A 19090-nucleotide genomic window follows, 5' to 3' on the forward strand; every position below is an offset into this window, starting at 1 on the left:
CCGATGCAGGGCTCGATCCCAGGACCCTGAGATCATGACCCAAGTTGAAGGCAGGCGCTTAACCAACTGAGCCACCCAGGTGCCCCAAACATTCTTTCTTTTCACTTGGATTTTTTTTTAAGCAACAAAAACGTATTATCTTATAGCTCTATAGGCGAGCAGTTCAACAAATGTCCTTCTGGGCTAAAATCAAGGTGTCATCAGGGTTGCGTTCCTTTCTGGAGGCTCTAGCGGAGAATCCGTTTCCTTGCCTGTTCCAACTTCTAGAGGCTGCTAGAATTCCTTGGCTAGTGGCCCCCTTCCTCCATCTTTATAGCCAACAATGTTGTATCTCTCTAACCACTCTGTAGCCATGTCTCCCCCTGACTTTGAACTCAGCTGAGGCTGGTTCTCTGATTTTAAGGATTATGTCTTTTCACTTGGATTTTTAGAAGTTTGAAAGTAGATACGATTTATGCCAAGTTGTTATGCCTAATTCCTATTTGTGTATACAGTCAGGACACACAAAATACATGTATTCAATTGTTTTTTGCCTACTCAGGTTAAAGCACTCAAAAGAATTTTGTATTTTTTCTTATAGTAGTAAGTGAAATTTACCCTTTATGCATCCAACCCAGATCCCAAATTGCTTCTTCAGAGGAAATGCTGTTCAAGTTTCAGGTATAGTTCTTCCATCTTCTTGCTTAAATATACTTACGTTGCACGTATTTACACAAACACACACCCCCACAAAACTCTCTGTTTTTTACATAAATGGAATTACACTAGCCATATTGTCAAACATATTTTTGTGGTTAACCATGTGTCAATATTTTCCCAACTATACATGTTTGTGCGGCACTTGTGGTGAGCTAAGCATTGTGCTAAAAATGATACATGTATTCTCTTCTGTAATTTTCCTAACTGCCTTATGAAGTAGGTACTAATATGATACCATTTTTTCCTGGAGAAATTGGAACTTAATTTAGTAACCTGTGGTCTCCAAGCCCCTGTTAACACTTATCGTGTGGTTGCTCTTGGGTTCTACTATTATTTTATCTATTTTATTTATTTATTTATTTATTTATTTATTTATTTATAATTGTGGTTTTAAAAAAACCCCAACATATAATGCAAAACTTATCGTCTTAACCATTTTCACGTGTATAATTCAACCATGTTAAGTGTATTCACATTGTTGTGCAACCAATCTCCAGAACTTTTTCATCTTGTAAATCTTAAACTTTGGCCCCACTGAACAATAATTCCCCTTTTTTCCCTCCCCTGAGCCCTGGTAACCATCATTCTACTTTCTGTTTCTATGAATTTGACTATCTCATATAAGTGGAATTATACAATATTTGTCTTTTTTGTGACTGACTTATTTCACTTAGCATTGTGTCCTCAGGGTTCCTCCATGTTGTGGTATGTGACAGGACATATTCCCTTTCTTTTTAATGCTGATAATATTTCACAGTATGTGTATACATTTTGTTTATTCATTTATCTGATGGGCATTTAGTTTGCTCCCACCTCTTGTCTATTGGGAATAACGCTGCTGTGAACACGGGGGTACAAATACCTCTTTTGAGACCCTACTTCCATTTTTTTTTGTTTTGTATATTTTTGTATGCTTTTGTAGAGAAGTGGGGTTGCTGGATCAACTGGTAATTCTATTTTTAAGTTTTTGTTGTATTATTCTTAAAAACCCTGTTGTAGTGATCATGAGTTTCTTTGGCCATCCAGTGTCAGTTCCCATTTCTTTCAGTAACAGCACCGTGGTTGGAGGCATGGGTCTCCCTATGGCATGCAGTGGAGTGGGACTCCGGTAGAGGGGGTTTGCCTTCTAGCCCTGGAGGGTCCTTGACACAAGCTCGGCTAATAAACTTCCTCTCTTGTTCTGGAACTTTGTCACTGCACTGGAATCAGGCAAGGATGAAAAAGGGAGTTGGAACCCATTAATCTCACAATACTGGTCTCTGACAAAAGTGACAAGCAGTCCCCACTTCCTACATCCCTGGCGCTGCTTTGGTCCCTCTTCTTGCACAAGCCTTGGTCTCTGCCTTCCTGTTAGGTCTGTGAGCCACCCAGTGTCCTTTCCGTAAATCCCCTTGCCAGGAACCCAAGTCCACCTCCAGCGCTCACAGCCAAGACCCTTGGCACACACACCTGCACTGATGCGCAGTCTTCCTGCACCAAATTGAGGATTTCATCTGCTTTGTCTTCTCTAGAAAGTCCTCTCTGTTTTGGTTGACCAATGGTCTTCTTTCAAGTTTCGAATGATTTATCTTCATTTGTATATGATTCCATTATGTTGACAGGATCTGAGGAAGTAGAGTCACAGGCATTTGGTAAAAGCCCTCTTGAACTGCTTAACCAAAAATGTGGGCGATCATAAGGAGGAAAAGAAAAGCAAATTAACGGGGGTGCCTGGGTGGCTCAGTTGTTAAGCGGCTGCCTTCAGCTCAGGTCATGATTCCAGGGTCCTGGGATCGAGCCCCGCATTGGGCTCCCTGTTCCGCAGGAAGCCTGCTTCTCCCTCTCCCACTCCCCCTGCTTGTGTTCCCTCTCTCGCTGTGTCTTTCTCTGTCAAATAAATGAATAAAATCTTTAAAAGAAAAAGAAAAGCAAATTAACGTTTGTAGAACTTTTATAGAAATGTTCTCCTTTTCCTTCTGCCAAACTGATTTTAGTCAGACTCACATATATTCTCAACGTGACTTCACTCCAGATGGAACCAAATAAATACATTTATACATGGAATCCCCAACACAGCACACCCCTTGCTGTTGTAGTATCAAAGGCACCAAAGAATTGATTTCCTTGAAAATGAATATTCTCTTGTTCATGAGTTGTATAAAAATGGCACCATACTCTATATAGACTTCCAGTTCCCGCTTTCTTAAAAAAAAAAAAAATCAACGTTGTGTTTCTAAGATTCACTCACGGTGCTCCAGGGATCTTAAGTTCTTTCATTTCATTGATGTGTGATGTGAATATATAATTACCACTATTTATTCATTTTCACACTGATGATATTTGAAGCTTTTTGGGTTGGGTGGTATAATGGGTTCATGGTGTGCATTCATATTTTACTTTGTAACATAACTTTTATAAATACCAAATATATTTAAAAGACAACATTCTCTGAGGAAGGAAGGCATTTAAAAACTGTATTGGGGAAAACAAAATTAGACTCTATTAAACACAGCTCTTACCACAGATCCGGTATTAGTTTGGGTCAAGTTGTGTCTCTGACATAACTACATACTTTTTGTAAGATTTTATTTTTGGGGGCCGCCTGGGTGGCTCAGTCTTTGGGCGTCTGCCTTGGCTCAGGTCGTGATCACGGAGTCCTGAAATTGAGCCCCGTACACGGCTCCCTGCTCCATGGGGAGCCTGCTTCTCCCTCTCCCACTCCCCCTGCTTCTCTTCCCTCTCTCGCTGTGTCTCTCTCTGTCAAATAAATAAAATTAAAAAAATTTATTTTTGGGTTGCCTGGCTGGCTCAGTCAGAAGAGCGTGTGACTCTTGATCTTGGGTTTGTGGGTTCAGGCCCCACGTTGAGTATAGAGATTACATAAAAATTAAATCTTTATTATTTTATTTTATTTTTTTAAGTTTTATTTATTTAAGTAATCTGACTAAGCCATCCAGGCGCCCCCAACTACACATTTTTACCACGTGGAAGAACACAACTTACAAGCCCTGATTTTAGAGATGTGTTCCTGCTACTGCGTGCATAGCCCCTCCATCCAACCAGTAGGTGGCGCCGTAGGACTACTGTTTTTTAATTAATCCCAGGCATTGGGCTGGACTTCGTTCCTATACTCTGCCTCTGGAAAGGCAAATTTTAACAAGCAGAATAAAGAAAAGGCCAATCTGTTAATTAGAAGGAAGAACAACCCTCTACATAGATCACTTAAATTCATTTATTCAGTACTCAGTTATTTCTTGACTATGATAACGATTGCACATTTTATGTGCATTATTTATCACATTCCCCACAATAACAGAGCGGTCTATGTCAGCTTCTTTATAGAATCTGGTTTTTACCATTCAATTCTACACAGTGCATTTATCAGCATAGGGGATTGACTTTGGAGCTTATTCTTCTTGGAGCACCTTCTATGCTTAGTGTTGCTTGAGCCTGGACTGGCTTCCTGTTGAAAACAGTTTGTTTCTCAGAGATCTTTTGGAGTAAGGAAAACAGCCAGGGGTGTTTGGCCTGCAGCAGGAAGATGTCCTGGGTGACCTCTTATCAAAGTTCCAGCCCTTCGATTATCCACCTTCTGTCCCTCCTTCACCCACCTCTGCCACTTGTGTTTCTTCCTGATCTTCCTTCTCTTTCCTCAGCTCTTCATGAAGGACTTTCCCAGTGACATGCTTATCCGAACCCCCCTGCCACTCCCACTGTCATTTTTGTCAAAAATAAATGACATATCAGCATTCAAATTTGCTTCTGTCTATGCCACAATGACCCTCAGCAACAGAAAAAAAGGTGGTGGGAGTTACCACCTAACAACACCACATCTTTTTAGCTCCTAGAAGCCTACCATGTATTAAATTCCAAACTATCTTACTGAGGCAGAAAAGGCTTGATGAATTTTTTCTGGTAAAATATATATAACATATGTACATGCATATATACAATTTACCATCTGAACCATTTTTAAGTCTAGGGCTCAATGGCAATAAGTACATTCACAATGTTGTGCAACCATCACCACCTTTCATCTCCAGATGGAACTTTTTTATCTTTGCAAACTGACACTCTATCCCCATTAAACATTAACTCTCTATTCCATCTACCTCCAGCCCCTGACAATCACCATTCCACTTTCTGCTTCTTTTTAAAAAAAAGAAAAAGAAAAGAAAAAAGATTTTATTTATTTATTTTAGAAAGAGACAGAGAGAGTGTGCATGTGTGAGTTGGGGGAAGGGCAGAGGGCGAGGGACAAACAGGACCCCAGGATCATGACCTGAGCTGAAGGCAGATGCTTAACTGACTGAGCCACCCAGGCGGCCCTCTACTTTCTGCATCTCTGAATTTTGCTCCTCTAGGTACCTCATATGAGTAGAATCATCCAGTATTGGTCGTTTTGTAGCTGGCTTATTTAACCTAGCACAATGTCTTCAAGGTTTGCTCTGATGAACTCTTTATATTAACATTTGTTGTCCAGCAGCAGTTTACCAGCCGGTGAAACCAAGGTTTAAGAAGGTTAAGTCACTGACTTAGACACACAAAGCTAAGTGCAGGCCTGGCTGGGACCACACCCTCCGCTTCCTCGCAGCCACACCCAAGGTCTGGGCTCCTGCCAGTTTCTTGCTTTTGGCTTAGTCCTCAGCTAAGGAACGTGGTCTGGTAACAGCAAGATTATCTGAGTTCCGACTCCCAATTTGCCTCAAATTAAAAATATATATGGAGGAGAGCAATCTGTCTTTCTGGCATCTTATTGGGAAAACACTCCCCTTTAAACTCCATAAATGAGAAGTTAAGGGCTGCTAGTTAAAGGGAGCGGACGTGTGAATGTTTCAACCAAAAAAAATGAAACAAAAATTTGTGCCCATTTCAGCATTTTCTCTGTGTCAAGGCGCCTGGGTGGCTCAGTCGGTTAAGCGTCCAGGTCTTGATCTCAGGGTCCTGCATTCAAGCTCCACATTGGGCTCCACACTGGGCATGGAGCCTACTTGAAGGAAAAAAAAATTCTCCGTGTTCACCTATAAACCTCTTAAGAGAAAAATTTTATAATAAAATCAAATATAATATATTCAGCAACTGGAACATAAGAATCCTATCTGGTACAGTCAAACAAATTATGAGGCTACATCTTTATATCATTTCACTTTTTAAAAAAGCTTTATTGATATATAATTTGTACACCACACAATCCTCCTATATATGGTGTACTATTCAATAAATTAGCTTTTTGCTCGGCTGAAAATTGCCTTACCTTCTGACCACGTGCCATTTCTTGGATTGATCTGATTGGTGAGAGTCAACAGAGGTGAAGCCCAGAGTGCTGAGTTAAGCTCAGTGGCATGAGCTGCTGAGTTCCGCCTTAGTAATTTGTATTTTGTTGTTGTTGTCAGTATTGTTTCTATGTCCGCGACTCTTTAATTCCTTAATAACTTTTTTGTGTCTTGAAGGTTCGAATGTTAGTAGGTTATTTGGAGTTTCATTATTATACAATAGACAGACCAAAATAAAAAGTTCAGTGTCTAGTCTGTGCCAGAAAGGTAGTAGTATCAGTAGGGAGGTCCTTCCTACCCTTGTGTATCAGCATTGCCATGAGTGGAAGGAGTTTCTACTTGCAAATTCAGATGTCTATCTCCTGCTGTTCTCAGAGGAACTGAGAACCCCCAGGCTCCAAGCCCCAGGCAGGAGCTCCTTTGGGGGTGGGGAGACCCTCAGTGTGCAGAGATAAGAGCAGGAAATAGTAAGGGGTCAGACTAGAGGGGTGGGGGACAAAGCCATGGACCCAAGATGGTCTTCTTTCTTGACTTCTGGTCTACCTTCTTTTCCCAGAGTCCAGGGATGAGGATTATAATAAGGCTGGGGAGCCTGGACAGACCAGTTGTGGGGATCCAGCCAGACTTCCCCTCAATCTTATCTCCCCACAGTCTTATTTGGACATTGCAGATGCTGCACAAGTCACATTAGAGTGAACCAAGGCTCAGGGTGGTGCTATCCTCGAGGAGGAGGGGAAGAAATGGATATTGGGCTGTTAACTGGGTCTGCAGCAAAGCCTGCACACACAAGGAGAAGACCAATGGCAGAAAGGAAAAAGGAGAAAATTCTCTTGTTGGTCCAATGGAGAGATTGTACACAGAAAATATTAGCCCACGCCTCTGTAGTGCTCTGTAAAGGAGCTGTTTTGGGCACTTCTGTATAGTCACTCATCTTTCACAAAATCCCAGAAGATAAATACATTATTATCCCCATTTTACAGAGAAAGAAACTGAAGAAAAGAAAGTTCAGTAACTTGTCAAATGTCCGGTCATAGTGGCAGAGCCAGGATCAGAACTCTCCTGGGTCCGTGCTCTCCACACTGGGTTCTACACCCAAAACTGTGTACACACTTCAGGATTCAGTGTGTTTTCACATATACATGGGTACTTTATAGATACGTGTTAATCTCATATGAAGACAAGCCAGTAATGGCAGTCTTCTGATACTGGATTTACTTCCTGGAAAAACAAATCTAATCAGCTCCTTTTCAAGAGATGAAGTCTTGGCCACTCTGTCAGCCATGACCTTTTGGCCCAGGTAGTCAGAGAGGACCTGGGCTGGAAAGTGTCTACAAACAGAGGGAGGAAACAAAATCTGTGGTTGCTGAAAGATTGTCAAGGGCACTATGGTCACCCGCCTCTCATAAGCCACAGTGGCAAACGTAACTGACTTACTAATGCTAAGAGCTGCTCTGCCCTTGGGTTTTGACTCAGATGGAGGCAAACATGTAGCTAGTATGACTTTTAGAAATATGTTTGCATTTTTTTTTGTTCTAAAGGGAAACAGCGGCAGTTTATTTTAAAATTTTGACCTCTTGGGGCACCTGGGTGGCTCAGTCATCAAGTGTCTGCCTTCGGCTCAGGTCATGATCCCGGGGTCCTAGGATCGAGCCCCGCATCAGGCTCCCTGCTCAGCGGGAAGCCTGCTTCTCCCTCTCCCACTCCCCCTGCTTGTGTTTCCTCTCTCGCTGTGTCTCTTTCTGTCAAATAAATAAAGAAAATGTTAAAAATAAATAAATAAAATAAAAATTTGACCCCTTCTTTTCTTTGACTTTACCTTCCATGGTATTTTTTTTTTTTGAATATACATGAAAGCTATTAGGGTGAGAAATTTAATCTATGTGGTCATTTGGTCAACTAATTCACCCCATGGTGTTTATTGGGTACCTACCATGCGCACAGTTCTAGGCACCCAGGACCCAGAGGCAAACAAGACACACCATCTCCAGGCTCATGGAATTAGTTGGGGCTGAGAGATGATATGCAAATAAGTATAATAAGCAAAGTGATTTCAGATAGGTGTATATATATTCAGGAAGAAAGTAACACATAATGGTGTTTGAGAGACAACTGAGAATGGGGCACAATTATTTCTTAGCACATCCTGTGTAATGAGCATTTATGAAGTACCTATTATGTTAAGCATCTGAGATACAGAGAAAGCATAAAACACATGACCTGACTTCTCTAGCAGCGACACATGGGAAATCAAATTTTAAGTGGGTGGCCTTGTGACCTGTCTTGGAGTTATCAGAGAAAACTTCCTGGGATACCCTTGACGTTAAAATGTTAATGACACCAAAAGTCTCTCTAGCTTGAAGGCCCACAGTGAAATAGGGTCCCTCCCTTTGTGGGAACAGTTTGGTGGGAAACATTTCCCATGTAGAGATCTCCACTCCCTGGATTAGAACCTTAGCCTGTGTTTGCTCATTACACAAGGATTGTGGATCCACTTCTGCCAGAGGCATTCAAAACATGCCAAGCTGGTGTTGCATTAAAAAAAACAAAAAAAAAAACAAACTTGCGCATTCAGCAAATATAAGCTGGTAAGCAGAGCCAGAGTCACTCACTTTCGAGAGGGGAGCTGTCGTTCTGCTGCCTCGGGTTGAATGCAAGCAATGGACATTGAGAAGGTCAACTCCATGGACTTTGGAGAATTTGTGGATGTGTTTGGGAATGTCATTGAGAGATGTCCCCTGATTGCAGCTGCTGTTTGGTCCCAGCGCCCATTCTCCAACTTGGAAGATTTAGAGAAGCACTTTTTTGCCTTTATTGATGCCCTTCCACAGTCAGGTAAGGCTTCAGCATTAGATGCTGAGAATCTCTACAAAGGGATTTCAAATATGCTTATCAAAATATTTTTAGATATTTCAGCCAAGTTGCTCATCGTTGATATATTGATTAGCAATTTCTATTGTCAGGTTTAATTTCCTCAGACTTAGTAAATGGGAGTCAGACACTTGCAAGGTGTTAGGCCAAAAGTAGAATTAAAGACATATGTTGGTCTCAGCTCAGGTCTTGATCTCAGGGTCATGAGTTCCAGCCCCTTGTTGGGCTCCACACTGGGCAAGGAGCTACTTAAAAAAAAAAAAAATCCAGAAAAAAGAGACATATGTTGGCTCAGGTAAAGTGGCTGTTAAATGTTAAAGCTATGAGGTCAGGAGAAAAGAAGCAGGCACTTGTCTCCTCAGGCCTCACAGTCGCTCGGAGGCCAAAGGTCAGGCTGAAGGCCCACCCTCTCTTAGCCAAGTGTGTTCACTTTGGGAATGTCCTGTATGCAAGAGAGGAGACAGCACAGTATCAGAATATCTCAGGAGCCCGGGGAAAGAGCAAATGGCTGACATTTTTACCAGAAAGGGCCAGTCTGGACTGGACTGCTGAGGAAAGTAAACTCATTCAGATCAGCAACTCCCCGAGGGAGTGAAGGGGAAAAGACAAAAATCTGAAGGAATTCCTCTGGAGAAAGGGAAAGAAATTGTTGATTTCCTCTGGGCAGAGAGAGAAAAGGAGACACTTCTGGGTGTGGGGTGAGGAGAGGTAGAGGTGGAGGTTTAGGCTAACCCCAAGTGACTCAGAATGACACATGGTCTCACAAGAATTCAGAGGCCGAGGGTTAGAGTCAAGGCTGCTTCCGGGGCTGTCCAGCTATCTTCAGAAAAGCCTGAAGGGAGGCAAGGGACAAGGGCTGCCTTCACAGAGGGGCCTTCCACAGAGATCTGGTGTGTGTGTGGAGGGGTGGGGAAAGAAGAGCCACTCTCTTCTCCTCCACTACGAGGCCAACAAACGGACTCTTGCCTATCCGTCCAGAGTTAGACATTCGGGATGGTTTCCAATTGTCAGGTGAATGTCTCCCAAGGAAGGGACTCATTTTAATTTATTTTAGGCACATCTAGCAAGAGGGGAGGACAGTGTTATAAACTCAAACTGTCAGAAATGTCGGGACTATGTTGGCAGTCACCCACTTCTCAGGGCCTTTCTCAGCTCCGCCACTGGGCTCAGGCATCAGTGGGGCCCGGACACCAGAGCCTTGTAACTGATGACTCACAGGAATGGTTAGCCCCAGCTTGATGAGCGAAGGGGCTTCCCTTGTCAGCCCACAGCCTGCGGAGCGAGCTGGAAAGAGCAAGAAGCCACCAGAACCCATGTTCAAAATGCCTGACAGGAAAATGCAGGTCAAATGAAAGCCTTCTAGGCCAGAGGGACAGAATTTTTAAAGGGTGTGAATGCCTTATGAATGGCATCTTTTCTATCAAGTTAAAAATAAAAAGGAGAAAAATCCCAATATCTGTCTTAATATCCGAGGGGTGGTGGGCTGGGGAGGGAAGGTATCACATGGATAATTTAAATCTAGTATTCACTGGTTTATCCAGTTATTCAACATTTATTTAGGGTTTACTGTGCCAGGAACTTAAATAATAAAAATTAAAACTTCCCTATTTCTGTCTTCCTTCCTACCAGCAGTCACCCCGATTGGTTTGAGCAGAGGTTCTAGTTAAGGTTAGTTAAGGTCTAGATAAGGTTAAATCCAATCACAGTCCTGAGCAAAGTGGGATTTGAGGTTGGCATTCACTCCCTCCCTCCTGAGGCTTGTATTTGATCTCTCTCCTAACTCAACGGGAACTCGGCATTCTGGCCAGCGTCAGAATCCTACATCACTCAGTGAACAGGATACCAGGACTTAACCAAGATTTAAATGCATGAAATGATTCAGAAGATGAGATCATAAAATGATTTTAGAAGACGATGGTTCCTGGTATTACCCCTTACCCACACATTTTCCCTGGAGTGACTTTAGTAGCAGGTCAGTGGGACAAAATGACCAGAGGGAGTTGGAGGGTTGTTTGCTTCTGCACTAGACACTGTTTTGTGGAGAGACTTCCCTGTGGGTGGAGCCTGCTTCTCAGCCCTAAGCCGGTCTCCGCACTCTCTTAGGCAGCTGGGAGCAGAGCGTCAACGCTGTATGGGTGGTTACACTGTATCGAATCATCTCGATGATGATGAGGAGGAGGACGATGACAATGATGTTGTTAGATAGACAACTAATAATAACAATAGCCAAAAAGCATTTGACCCTTACTATTGGTGTGTTTCAGGCACTTTTCTCAGCATTTTGCATTTGTCCACTCATTTAATCCTTACAATCATCTTATAAAGCAAGTATTATTATTATACCCATTTTACAGATGAAAAACCGAGGCACAAGGAGATTAAATAACTTGATCAAGAACACACAACTAGAAAGTGGCAGAACTGGAATTCAAAACCCTGATAGTCAACCCAACAGCATTTGAAGCATTTTTAGAGAATCAGAAGAACAGTCTAGAAACAGTTTCTAGGGGTTTCATCTATTCATTCAGTAATTTATTCAGTTAACATTAATGCTTGTTGTCCCAGATCCTATGTTTGGCTGTTTACATAAACAAATACAATGGGATTTACCGACTAGTCCAGCTTTAATCTTTGCATGGTTGGAACAAACTGGGTGTAAGAGAGTCTTTGAATCCTAACACTAAAAGACACCTTAAAGAAAAGTTTGGGATATGGTGATCTACCTGGTTAAGGCTTTGTTTTATACATGATCTCTCTACCATTAGCAGAAACCAAAATCTTGTTTCTAGAGTAAACCGAGGTTGACAATCTAGTTAAGTTGCACTGCGACAATTACTGGTCAGCAGGTGGCAGTCCAGGATTAATATTCAGCTCTAGCATTAATTGGCCAAGTGCCTTTTTGAGCCAATCAGTTCCTGATTTCCAGGCAAGGGGCAACGCAAAGGTAAAGGGAAGATGGTTGAAACACCCCCCCCCCCCCCCCCACACCCAATAACAAACCAATTCAGGACTGATCTGTGTTTAAAAAAAAAAAAAAACCCTCTCATAAAATAGGGTTAATCATGTATTTCCTTGTGATATTTCAAAATGGCAATATTTCCATAATTTATTACTTAATATTTATTTCACAACATAGTTGTTGAATGAATAGAAAAGATACTAATAATTTCCTGAAATGCAGACTTTAAGGTATTTAGAAGAGACTATTAAAATGTGTGCAATCAGGTGCCCGGGTGGCTCAGTCGTTAAGCGGCTGCCTTCAGCTCAGGTCATGATCCCAGGGTCCTGGGATCGAGGCCCGCATCGGGCTCCCTGCTCCGCGGGAAGCCTGCTTCTCCCTCTCCCACTCCCCCTGCTTCTGCTCCCTCTCTCGCTGTCTCTCTGTGTCAAATAAATAAATAAAATCTTTAAAAAAATGTGTGCAATCAAAAAATAAAAGCATATAGCACTCCTTCCTAAGAGTAATGTGTTGGTCAGGTGCCCACTGTGCCCCAGGAATTGTCCCAGGCATTGGGGATAGAACAGTGAACAAGACAAGTGTCTACCTTCAATGAGGTACATTCTAGTAGAGACAGGATTAACATAAATAAGTGAGATAATTTCACATTCTAGACACTATTAGAAGAAAATATGTAATAAAAGATATCTTTCTTAGGAAGTGACATTTGAATTTAAAACCAAAAAATGAGGAGGAAGCAGTCTAAGATCTAGGAGAAGGCCATCTAAGTAAAGGAACCTGAGACTTTTGGCATTTCAGGAACACAGAAAGCCCATGGTTACGTGAGATAGTGAAGAGTGGAGGGATATAAGGAAAGAAAGGTCAGGGGGGCTGCAGAGGTGCTAAAAGTGAGGGGTGATGCTCATTCAGACTAAAGTTGGAGCAGGAGAGATGGAGACATGTGACTGGATTCTCAGAATACATTTTAGAGTTAGACTGGCAGTTTTTAGATTACATTACATTAAATTTTATTTTATTATGTTATGTTAGTCACCATACTAGACTCACAGTTTTTTTAAAGATGTATTTATTTATTTTTGAGAGAGAAAGTGGGGGTGGGAGGGGCAGAGGGAGAAGGAGTCTCAAGCAGACTCCCTGCTGAGCGTGGAGCCTGACAAGGGGCTGGATCTCAGGACCCTGAGACCAGGACCTGAGCTGAAACCAAGAGTCGGTGGAGACTTAACTGACTGCACCACCCAGCTGCCCCTCAACGGGTTTTTTTTTGATCGATTTTGGGGGGGAAGGCAGGTCAAGAACAAAGAGAAATTAAGGATAACTTCTAAATTTTTAATCTGAGTAACTGAATGGGTAGGAGTGCTGTTTTCTACAATGAGGAAAACTTTACAATTGAGAGGACAAGGTGGAAAATGAAAGCTTGTTAAGTCTGAGGTGCGGACTAATCATCCACATGAAAATACTGAGTGTCCGTATGGACTGTAACAAAGGAACTCATTGGAAAGCTGTAGGCTAGATTGGATCTGGGTGTTATCAAAAAAACTGATGGCATTCCTGGGGCGGGCTCCCTCTTCATCAGGGAGCCTGCTTCTCCCTCTCGTCTTCCCCTGCCCACCACATCATTCTCTCCCCCCTTGAAATAAATAAATAAATAAAAATCTTTAAAAACAAACAAACAAAACCCAAAACTGAGGGCATTTAAAGACCTGGGACCCAATGAGAACATCTGGGCATCAAAGTAAAAACAGAAGGGAAGACATGTAAGTACTGAGTCCTGGGGTACTTTGGTGTTAGTGACCTGGCAAAGCAAGAGCCATCAGAGAAAGGAGGCAAGTGATGGTAATCTTTTAAGAAGAAGAGCGAAACAACCATGTGACATTCTCCCAAGAGGCTGAGGAAGAAGAAGACAGAGCACTGGTCATTGGGTTTGGGCAAGATGTCCATCATCTGTGACCTTGATGAGTGCACATTGGTTGGTTGGTGGGGCTGCAAGCTTAATGGAATGAATGGAGGAATAGGAGGTGAGAAAGGGAGGAACACTGAGTGGACAACTCCTTTGAGGAGTTTGCTGTAAGGAGGAGCAGAGATAGAGGGAGAAACTAGAGGACAATAGGGAATCAAAGGTGGGTTTTAAATTTCTTGATGGGATGAGTGATTCTAAGGCATGTTTGTGTGTTGATGAGGAGCAGGGTGTGGGGAAGAGAAATGGATGTTTGAAATTGTAGTCTTGAGATGAAAAGAGGGGCTGGCTTCAGGAACACAGCAGAAAGGACAGATGATCCATTGTACCAGGAGGGAGAACACACTAGTTCCTACTTGATGTCGGGACCCTGGTGGCCCGCAGTGGGGTTCTAAGCCAATTGCCTGCTCCACCGTGGCCACCGGCGCCTGCGCTGTTCTCCTATTGAAATAGAAAGAGTCAGCTCTGTGCCAGCTACTCTTGTAGATGCAAAGATGCATGACTTGTGGTCATAGCAAATAATACATGTCTACACCTACATCTCTACATGTCACATGCCAGTGACACAGGCAGTAGGGTTTTAGGAAAGACTGAAGAACAGGCAGCATTCAAATGGTCCTGTGAACCACAAGACACTCCACTGAGCTGGGTCAGTGCCTCCCCCGGGGAGTACTCATGGGGTCAGTGTTGTGGGACAATAAAGGGGAAGTCTGGTTGGATGGGATCAGGTTCTCTTTTTTTCTGACCTACCATCCTCTAACGGACTCCCTGTACCTTTCTCTTTTTATTGGCAGCTGTGTGTGTGTGTGTGTGTGTGTGTGTGTGTGTGTGTGTGTGTGTGTTTCTTCTTCTCTTTGCTCTGCCCCTTTCTGGGTCTCCCTTCTCTCCTCTTCCCCCTCTCCTCCCCGCAAACAGTGTAAAACACAGGCTCAATCCTAGGCAAATATTAACCCCAGGCGGCATTTTCAAGAGGGAAGACGAACCCAGGGGAGTGGGAAGCGAGGTGCAAAAGCAAAAAGGAAAGAGGCAGGTCTGGTGCGCGCTGCACCTCCACCTCTCTGCTCTGCTCTCAGCTAGGCTAGTCTGCTGGGGAAGGACCCCCACAACGGCACCACCCACCAATAGCTAATGACTTCCCCCAAGCTCAAGTTGGGCTTCTAGAGAATAAGAAATAAGGGGGGGAGGGAAGCTGAGAGAGGGGGAGCCACTGAGAAGACTGGGTCTCAGCTAGCGCCCCACATCTACAGATTGCTTTGAAAACCTGAATCTGCAAGGAGGGGGAGCCAGGGCGAGCCCTCTGGGTCTGGACCTGTAGAGCGGCCCAGGACTCTGTTTTCCCATTCTCCAGCCGGCCTTTGCGGGGGCCCAGGGCTGGGTGGGTGCGGAGTAGATTCTGCAAGGCAGCTGCCCGCTGGGCACAGCCAACCTCCAGGACCAGGGGTTGGGGAGGGGAGTGCAGGTAACACCTTCATTTTCGCCCCACCTGGACCGGGCTGGAGACAGGAAACAGAAAAGAACCACCTCCCATTTGCAGTGCCCCGGGGACCGGGATGTAAGAGGAGGTCTAGAATAGTGGTGTTGTAGAGATGGAAGAATTGGTGACACAAGTTTCATTTAAATAAGCGCTCCTTAACCTTGTAGGGGCAGCCAGTGCCCCCAAATCGCCTGGCATTTGAGCTACTAGCTAAGTGACCTTGGGCAGGTCACCTAGTCCCATTGAGCTTTCACTGAATGCTCTCTTAAAAGCAGATGTTCCCCACCCCACCCCACCCCCGTTATCCCCACCTGGCAACTGTCTGCGTTAGATGGTGCCATCCCAATCATTCTTTAATTGGGCAGAAACTATAAGGCTTGAGTACCGGGAGGTTTATGCCATAACTAGAGTGAGTTTTAAATGATCTCCTTTTCCAGCTCATGACTAATCCCAGTGCCACGGTCAGATACTCCCAGCTGCACCACAGTCCAGTTACAATGTTTACTACAACTAATAGTAACGGCTGTTTATTGGATGTTTGCTAGCATTAGGCACTGTGTTTTAGGGAAATGAATTGTCTCTAATCTTCACAACTACTCAGCAAGTTAGGTGTCATTATCCTCATTGTACAGATTACGGCTGTCTGCTTACCATATCTGAAATCTTGCCCAGCCTTGAGGATTTGAATTCTCTCTTTAGGGAGCTAAGCAAAATGGTTGGCCGGGGCTCAGGGAAACTCCCTGGATTCGGATTGAAAATCTCAGGTATCACACCAGGGGTTTCCAATTTTAGGCCTAGGAGATTCTGAGAGACTATCTTCCAAGAAAACTCCAAGGTAGTCTCTGCAGTGTCTTTGGGACCTAAAGTTGGAGAAGGGGAAACAGCCTCAGACAGGGTGGGTGGTGAGTGGGTGTTATTTTCCTAAAAGGAGGAAAGTCACTTTCATTCAAAGGGCTGTGGAATTCCGGCTGGAAATGGGCTTCTTTGCAGTTAATCATCTGTAAGGCTCTTTGGATGCTTGATTCCAGAAGCCCAAAACTCACACTTCGGATCACAAAATCCTGGACATTTATTTGCCAAGCCCCATGGATGTTATCCCTCTGGACCCTCCCCGCCCTTCTCCTTTGGAACAGAACGAAACCCATTCTGTGGCTTTTGCAGGAAGTCTTCAGGCCCTTGTGTCCGGCCCTCTTCGACATCAAAGCCCCCTTGAGAGCAAAGGACTTTGAAAAGATACGAAATGCTCGGTCTCCTTATCGCGTCCCTGCTCCCTCCCGAGCAAGTCGTAAATTCCGAGCCCCAGTGGCCTCTCCCCTCCGCTCTTCTTGCCCCAAGGTCTCAAAGGACAAACTTGTCACTTCCCGCCCCGCCCCGGGTCCAGGCCGAGGCCCCTGAAGTTGGGACGGAGGGGCGTCCGAAGGTTCGGGACGTGTTTGAGGGGCGGTTGCAGTGGGCACCCCTGAACCTCCAGGACACCCCTTGTTGCCCCTTCGTCACCTCCTGAAGACCCTGCTTCCCTCGCGAGGCCCTCTTCGGGCGGGGCAGGAGGCCCAGCTCTGCCCGCAGGCAGCCCCGTGCGTCCTCCCCGCGGCGCGGTAACGTGCCCCCGACGCGTGTCTGTGCTTCCCTGCAGGCCAAGAGGGCATCCTGCGCTGCCACCCGGACCTGGCGGGCCGCGAGCTGCAGCGGGGCACGCTCACCGCCGAGTCGCAGCGCGAGCAGAGAAGCGCGGGCCTGACGAGCCTGGGCGCGGACGAGCGGCTCCGGCTGGCGGAGCTCAACGCGCAGTACCGCGCGCGCTTCGGCTTCCCCTTCGTGCTCGCTGCGCGTCTGAGCGACCCGGCGGCGGTGCGGCGGGAGCTGGCGCGCCGGCTGCACCGCCCGCCGGCGCAGGAGTTGCGCACCGCCCTGGGCGAGGTGAAGAAGATCGGCCACCTGCGTCTCGCCGACCTCCTGGGCGCCCACTCGGCCAGGCGGTAGCAGCCCCGCGAGCCCGCGACCCGGGGCGCCCGCCGGGACGCGCAGGGACGCGAGGCTGGCGCAGGCCCGGAACGGCGTCCACACGCGCACAAAGGGAGGGGACAACTGAAGGCATCGCACGAATAATGAGCCCTTTTGTCCTCCCCCCCCACACACACACACTCGCACGCTTTGCCAAAATATCTGTATAGGTTCGTGCTTTGCCCCCGATTTATCCAGCTCACTGCTTCAATTCTTCACTCCCTTTGCAGCGCGTTGACACCACCAGCCTTTGTGGATTCCAAAGCGCTTATCCAGCTCTTGTTGGCGCCGCATCCTCTCCTGCTAAGCCCGAGCTGCGAAGCAAAACGGGCGGAAAAGGAATCCACAGTGGTTTGTCTGTTTTTTCTTCTCCCACCTCATTTGCTGTACCCGACATTAACATGTGAGCAGAAGTAGTTTTCTCACTCTGGGGCGCCTACGGGAGCCGGAGCTAGAAAAGCAAAGTACTGATTTGGGTCTTCCGCGCCGGGGAAGCCGAGGGTGGGGGTCGGTGGGCGGATGGGAGCCTCGCGATGGGCCAGCGTTGGGAAGGCGCCCCGTGGGGGCAGGCGGAGTGGTTGGCACAGTCACTCTTGAGAGAGGGGTGGGAGTGGGGGTGTCTCCAAGGTGGACGGGCCTAAAAGTCAGGGGCGGGCGGACTCGCCGACTCTCCCAGAGGTCGACCCTTGAGAGTTGGCTTGTCAGAACCTCAGGCTGCCCGGGGAGACCCATCGGTCATTAAAAAGTTAATAATAAAATAAATAATAATTTAATAATACCCATTGAGTAGTGCTGGATATTCTGGCCCCCAAGGTGAAGATGAGAACCACCCCCCATAGCTCTGACAAAGCAGGTAATGGAGGAAAATGGTGCCCATTGCAATCTTTCTGGTCCGAGGAGGCCGGTTCTGAGGAGCATATCAACCCTGGGGCTCCCGAGCTGTCTGCACTGAGGGCCAGAATGTCCACTCATGCAGAAGGGGGTCATCACACACACACACTCTCTCTCACCCCCGCACACTGGAAGGTCTATCCGACCCCAACGAACACGACTTAAGTTTCTGTTGACAGAGGAGAAACAAGCCATACCCGTCCTCCTAGATGCAGACAGGGTAAGAAGTGAAGGCAGAGTTTGGCCCTTTTGAAGACTGGAACCTCCCTTAGTGACCACCCCGGGTCCGGGGCAGCAGCAGCAACTGCAGCAAGAAAACCTTTTCACAAAAAGCAGTGTGGCCTCACCTTGGTTGGGGGGCTGAACCCCACAGAAAGAAGCCGCTCTGACCACACCAGGTATTTCAAACAAGGAACCTCCATCCCTTTCCCACCTTACAGGGGTTCTCTGCTGGGGGAAGGGGGAAGGCCAGAAACTGGTGCCAGGGCTAGGTGGGGTGCCAGGGGAGTGAGCCGTGGCTACCAACATCCCTGTAGACTAAAGGCCAGGGCCTCCTCTGCCTGGGCCCGTGCCAGATGCCTTCCCCAGAGGCAAGAGCACCAGGGGCACACTACAAAGGCAGCTTGTCGACTCAGTTCCTGTGCTCTAGGACCCCAAGGCAACAGTGGGCCCCTCAGGCCTGGGGCTAGCCTCCTGTTTCCCTTTAGACCGGGCAAATTGGGGGCCCAGGATACAAGTGCCACAGGATGGGTCTGAGGCTCACACTGATCCACTATATTCAAGCCACCCTGTCCAACCCTAGGATGAGTCCTGCTTAGATAGGTGGACCCCCATTGCAGTGTCTGGACTGTCCGTGTACATGTGCTCCACCTAGGATAGCCAGGCTTCCCGGGGCGGCGCGGGGGAGGGGGCACACTTCCAGCTGTAATTGTAGACTGAGTGTACACGAGATCTGGACCTCTTAGGCACGACCTGGGTGTCCTCAATCACAC

The 19090-nt window shown here is 46.0% G+C and overlaps 1 protein-coding gene across 1 annotated transcript; it reads left to right on the forward strand.

Annotated features, from left to right (window-relative positions):
- The first annotated feature begins 8570 nt into the window (after positions 1-8570).
- URAD (ureidoimidazoline (2-oxo-4-hydroxy-4-carboxy-5-) decarboxylase) lies at positions 8571-17985 on the forward strand. The gene is made up of 2 exons (XM_073894302.1): positions 8571-8783; positions 16840-17985. The coding sequence occupies exons 1-2, from the start codon at positions 8600-8602 to the stop codon at positions 17184-17186; spliced, it is 531 nt and encodes a 176-aa protein (XP_073750403.1). The 5' UTR covers positions 8571-8599; the 3' UTR covers positions 17187-17985.
- The last annotated feature ends 1105 nt before the right edge of the window (positions 17986-19090 follow it).

The sequence above is a fragment of the Callorhinus ursinus genome, unplaced genomic scaffold, assembly GCF_003265705.2.
Source record: "Callorhinus ursinus isolate GAN/ISIS: 27379988/994484 unplaced genomic scaffold, GSC_fseal_2.0 scaffold7, whole genome shotgun sequence".
NCBI lineage: Eukaryota > Metazoa > Chordata > Mammalia > Carnivora > Otariidae > Callorhinus > Callorhinus ursinus.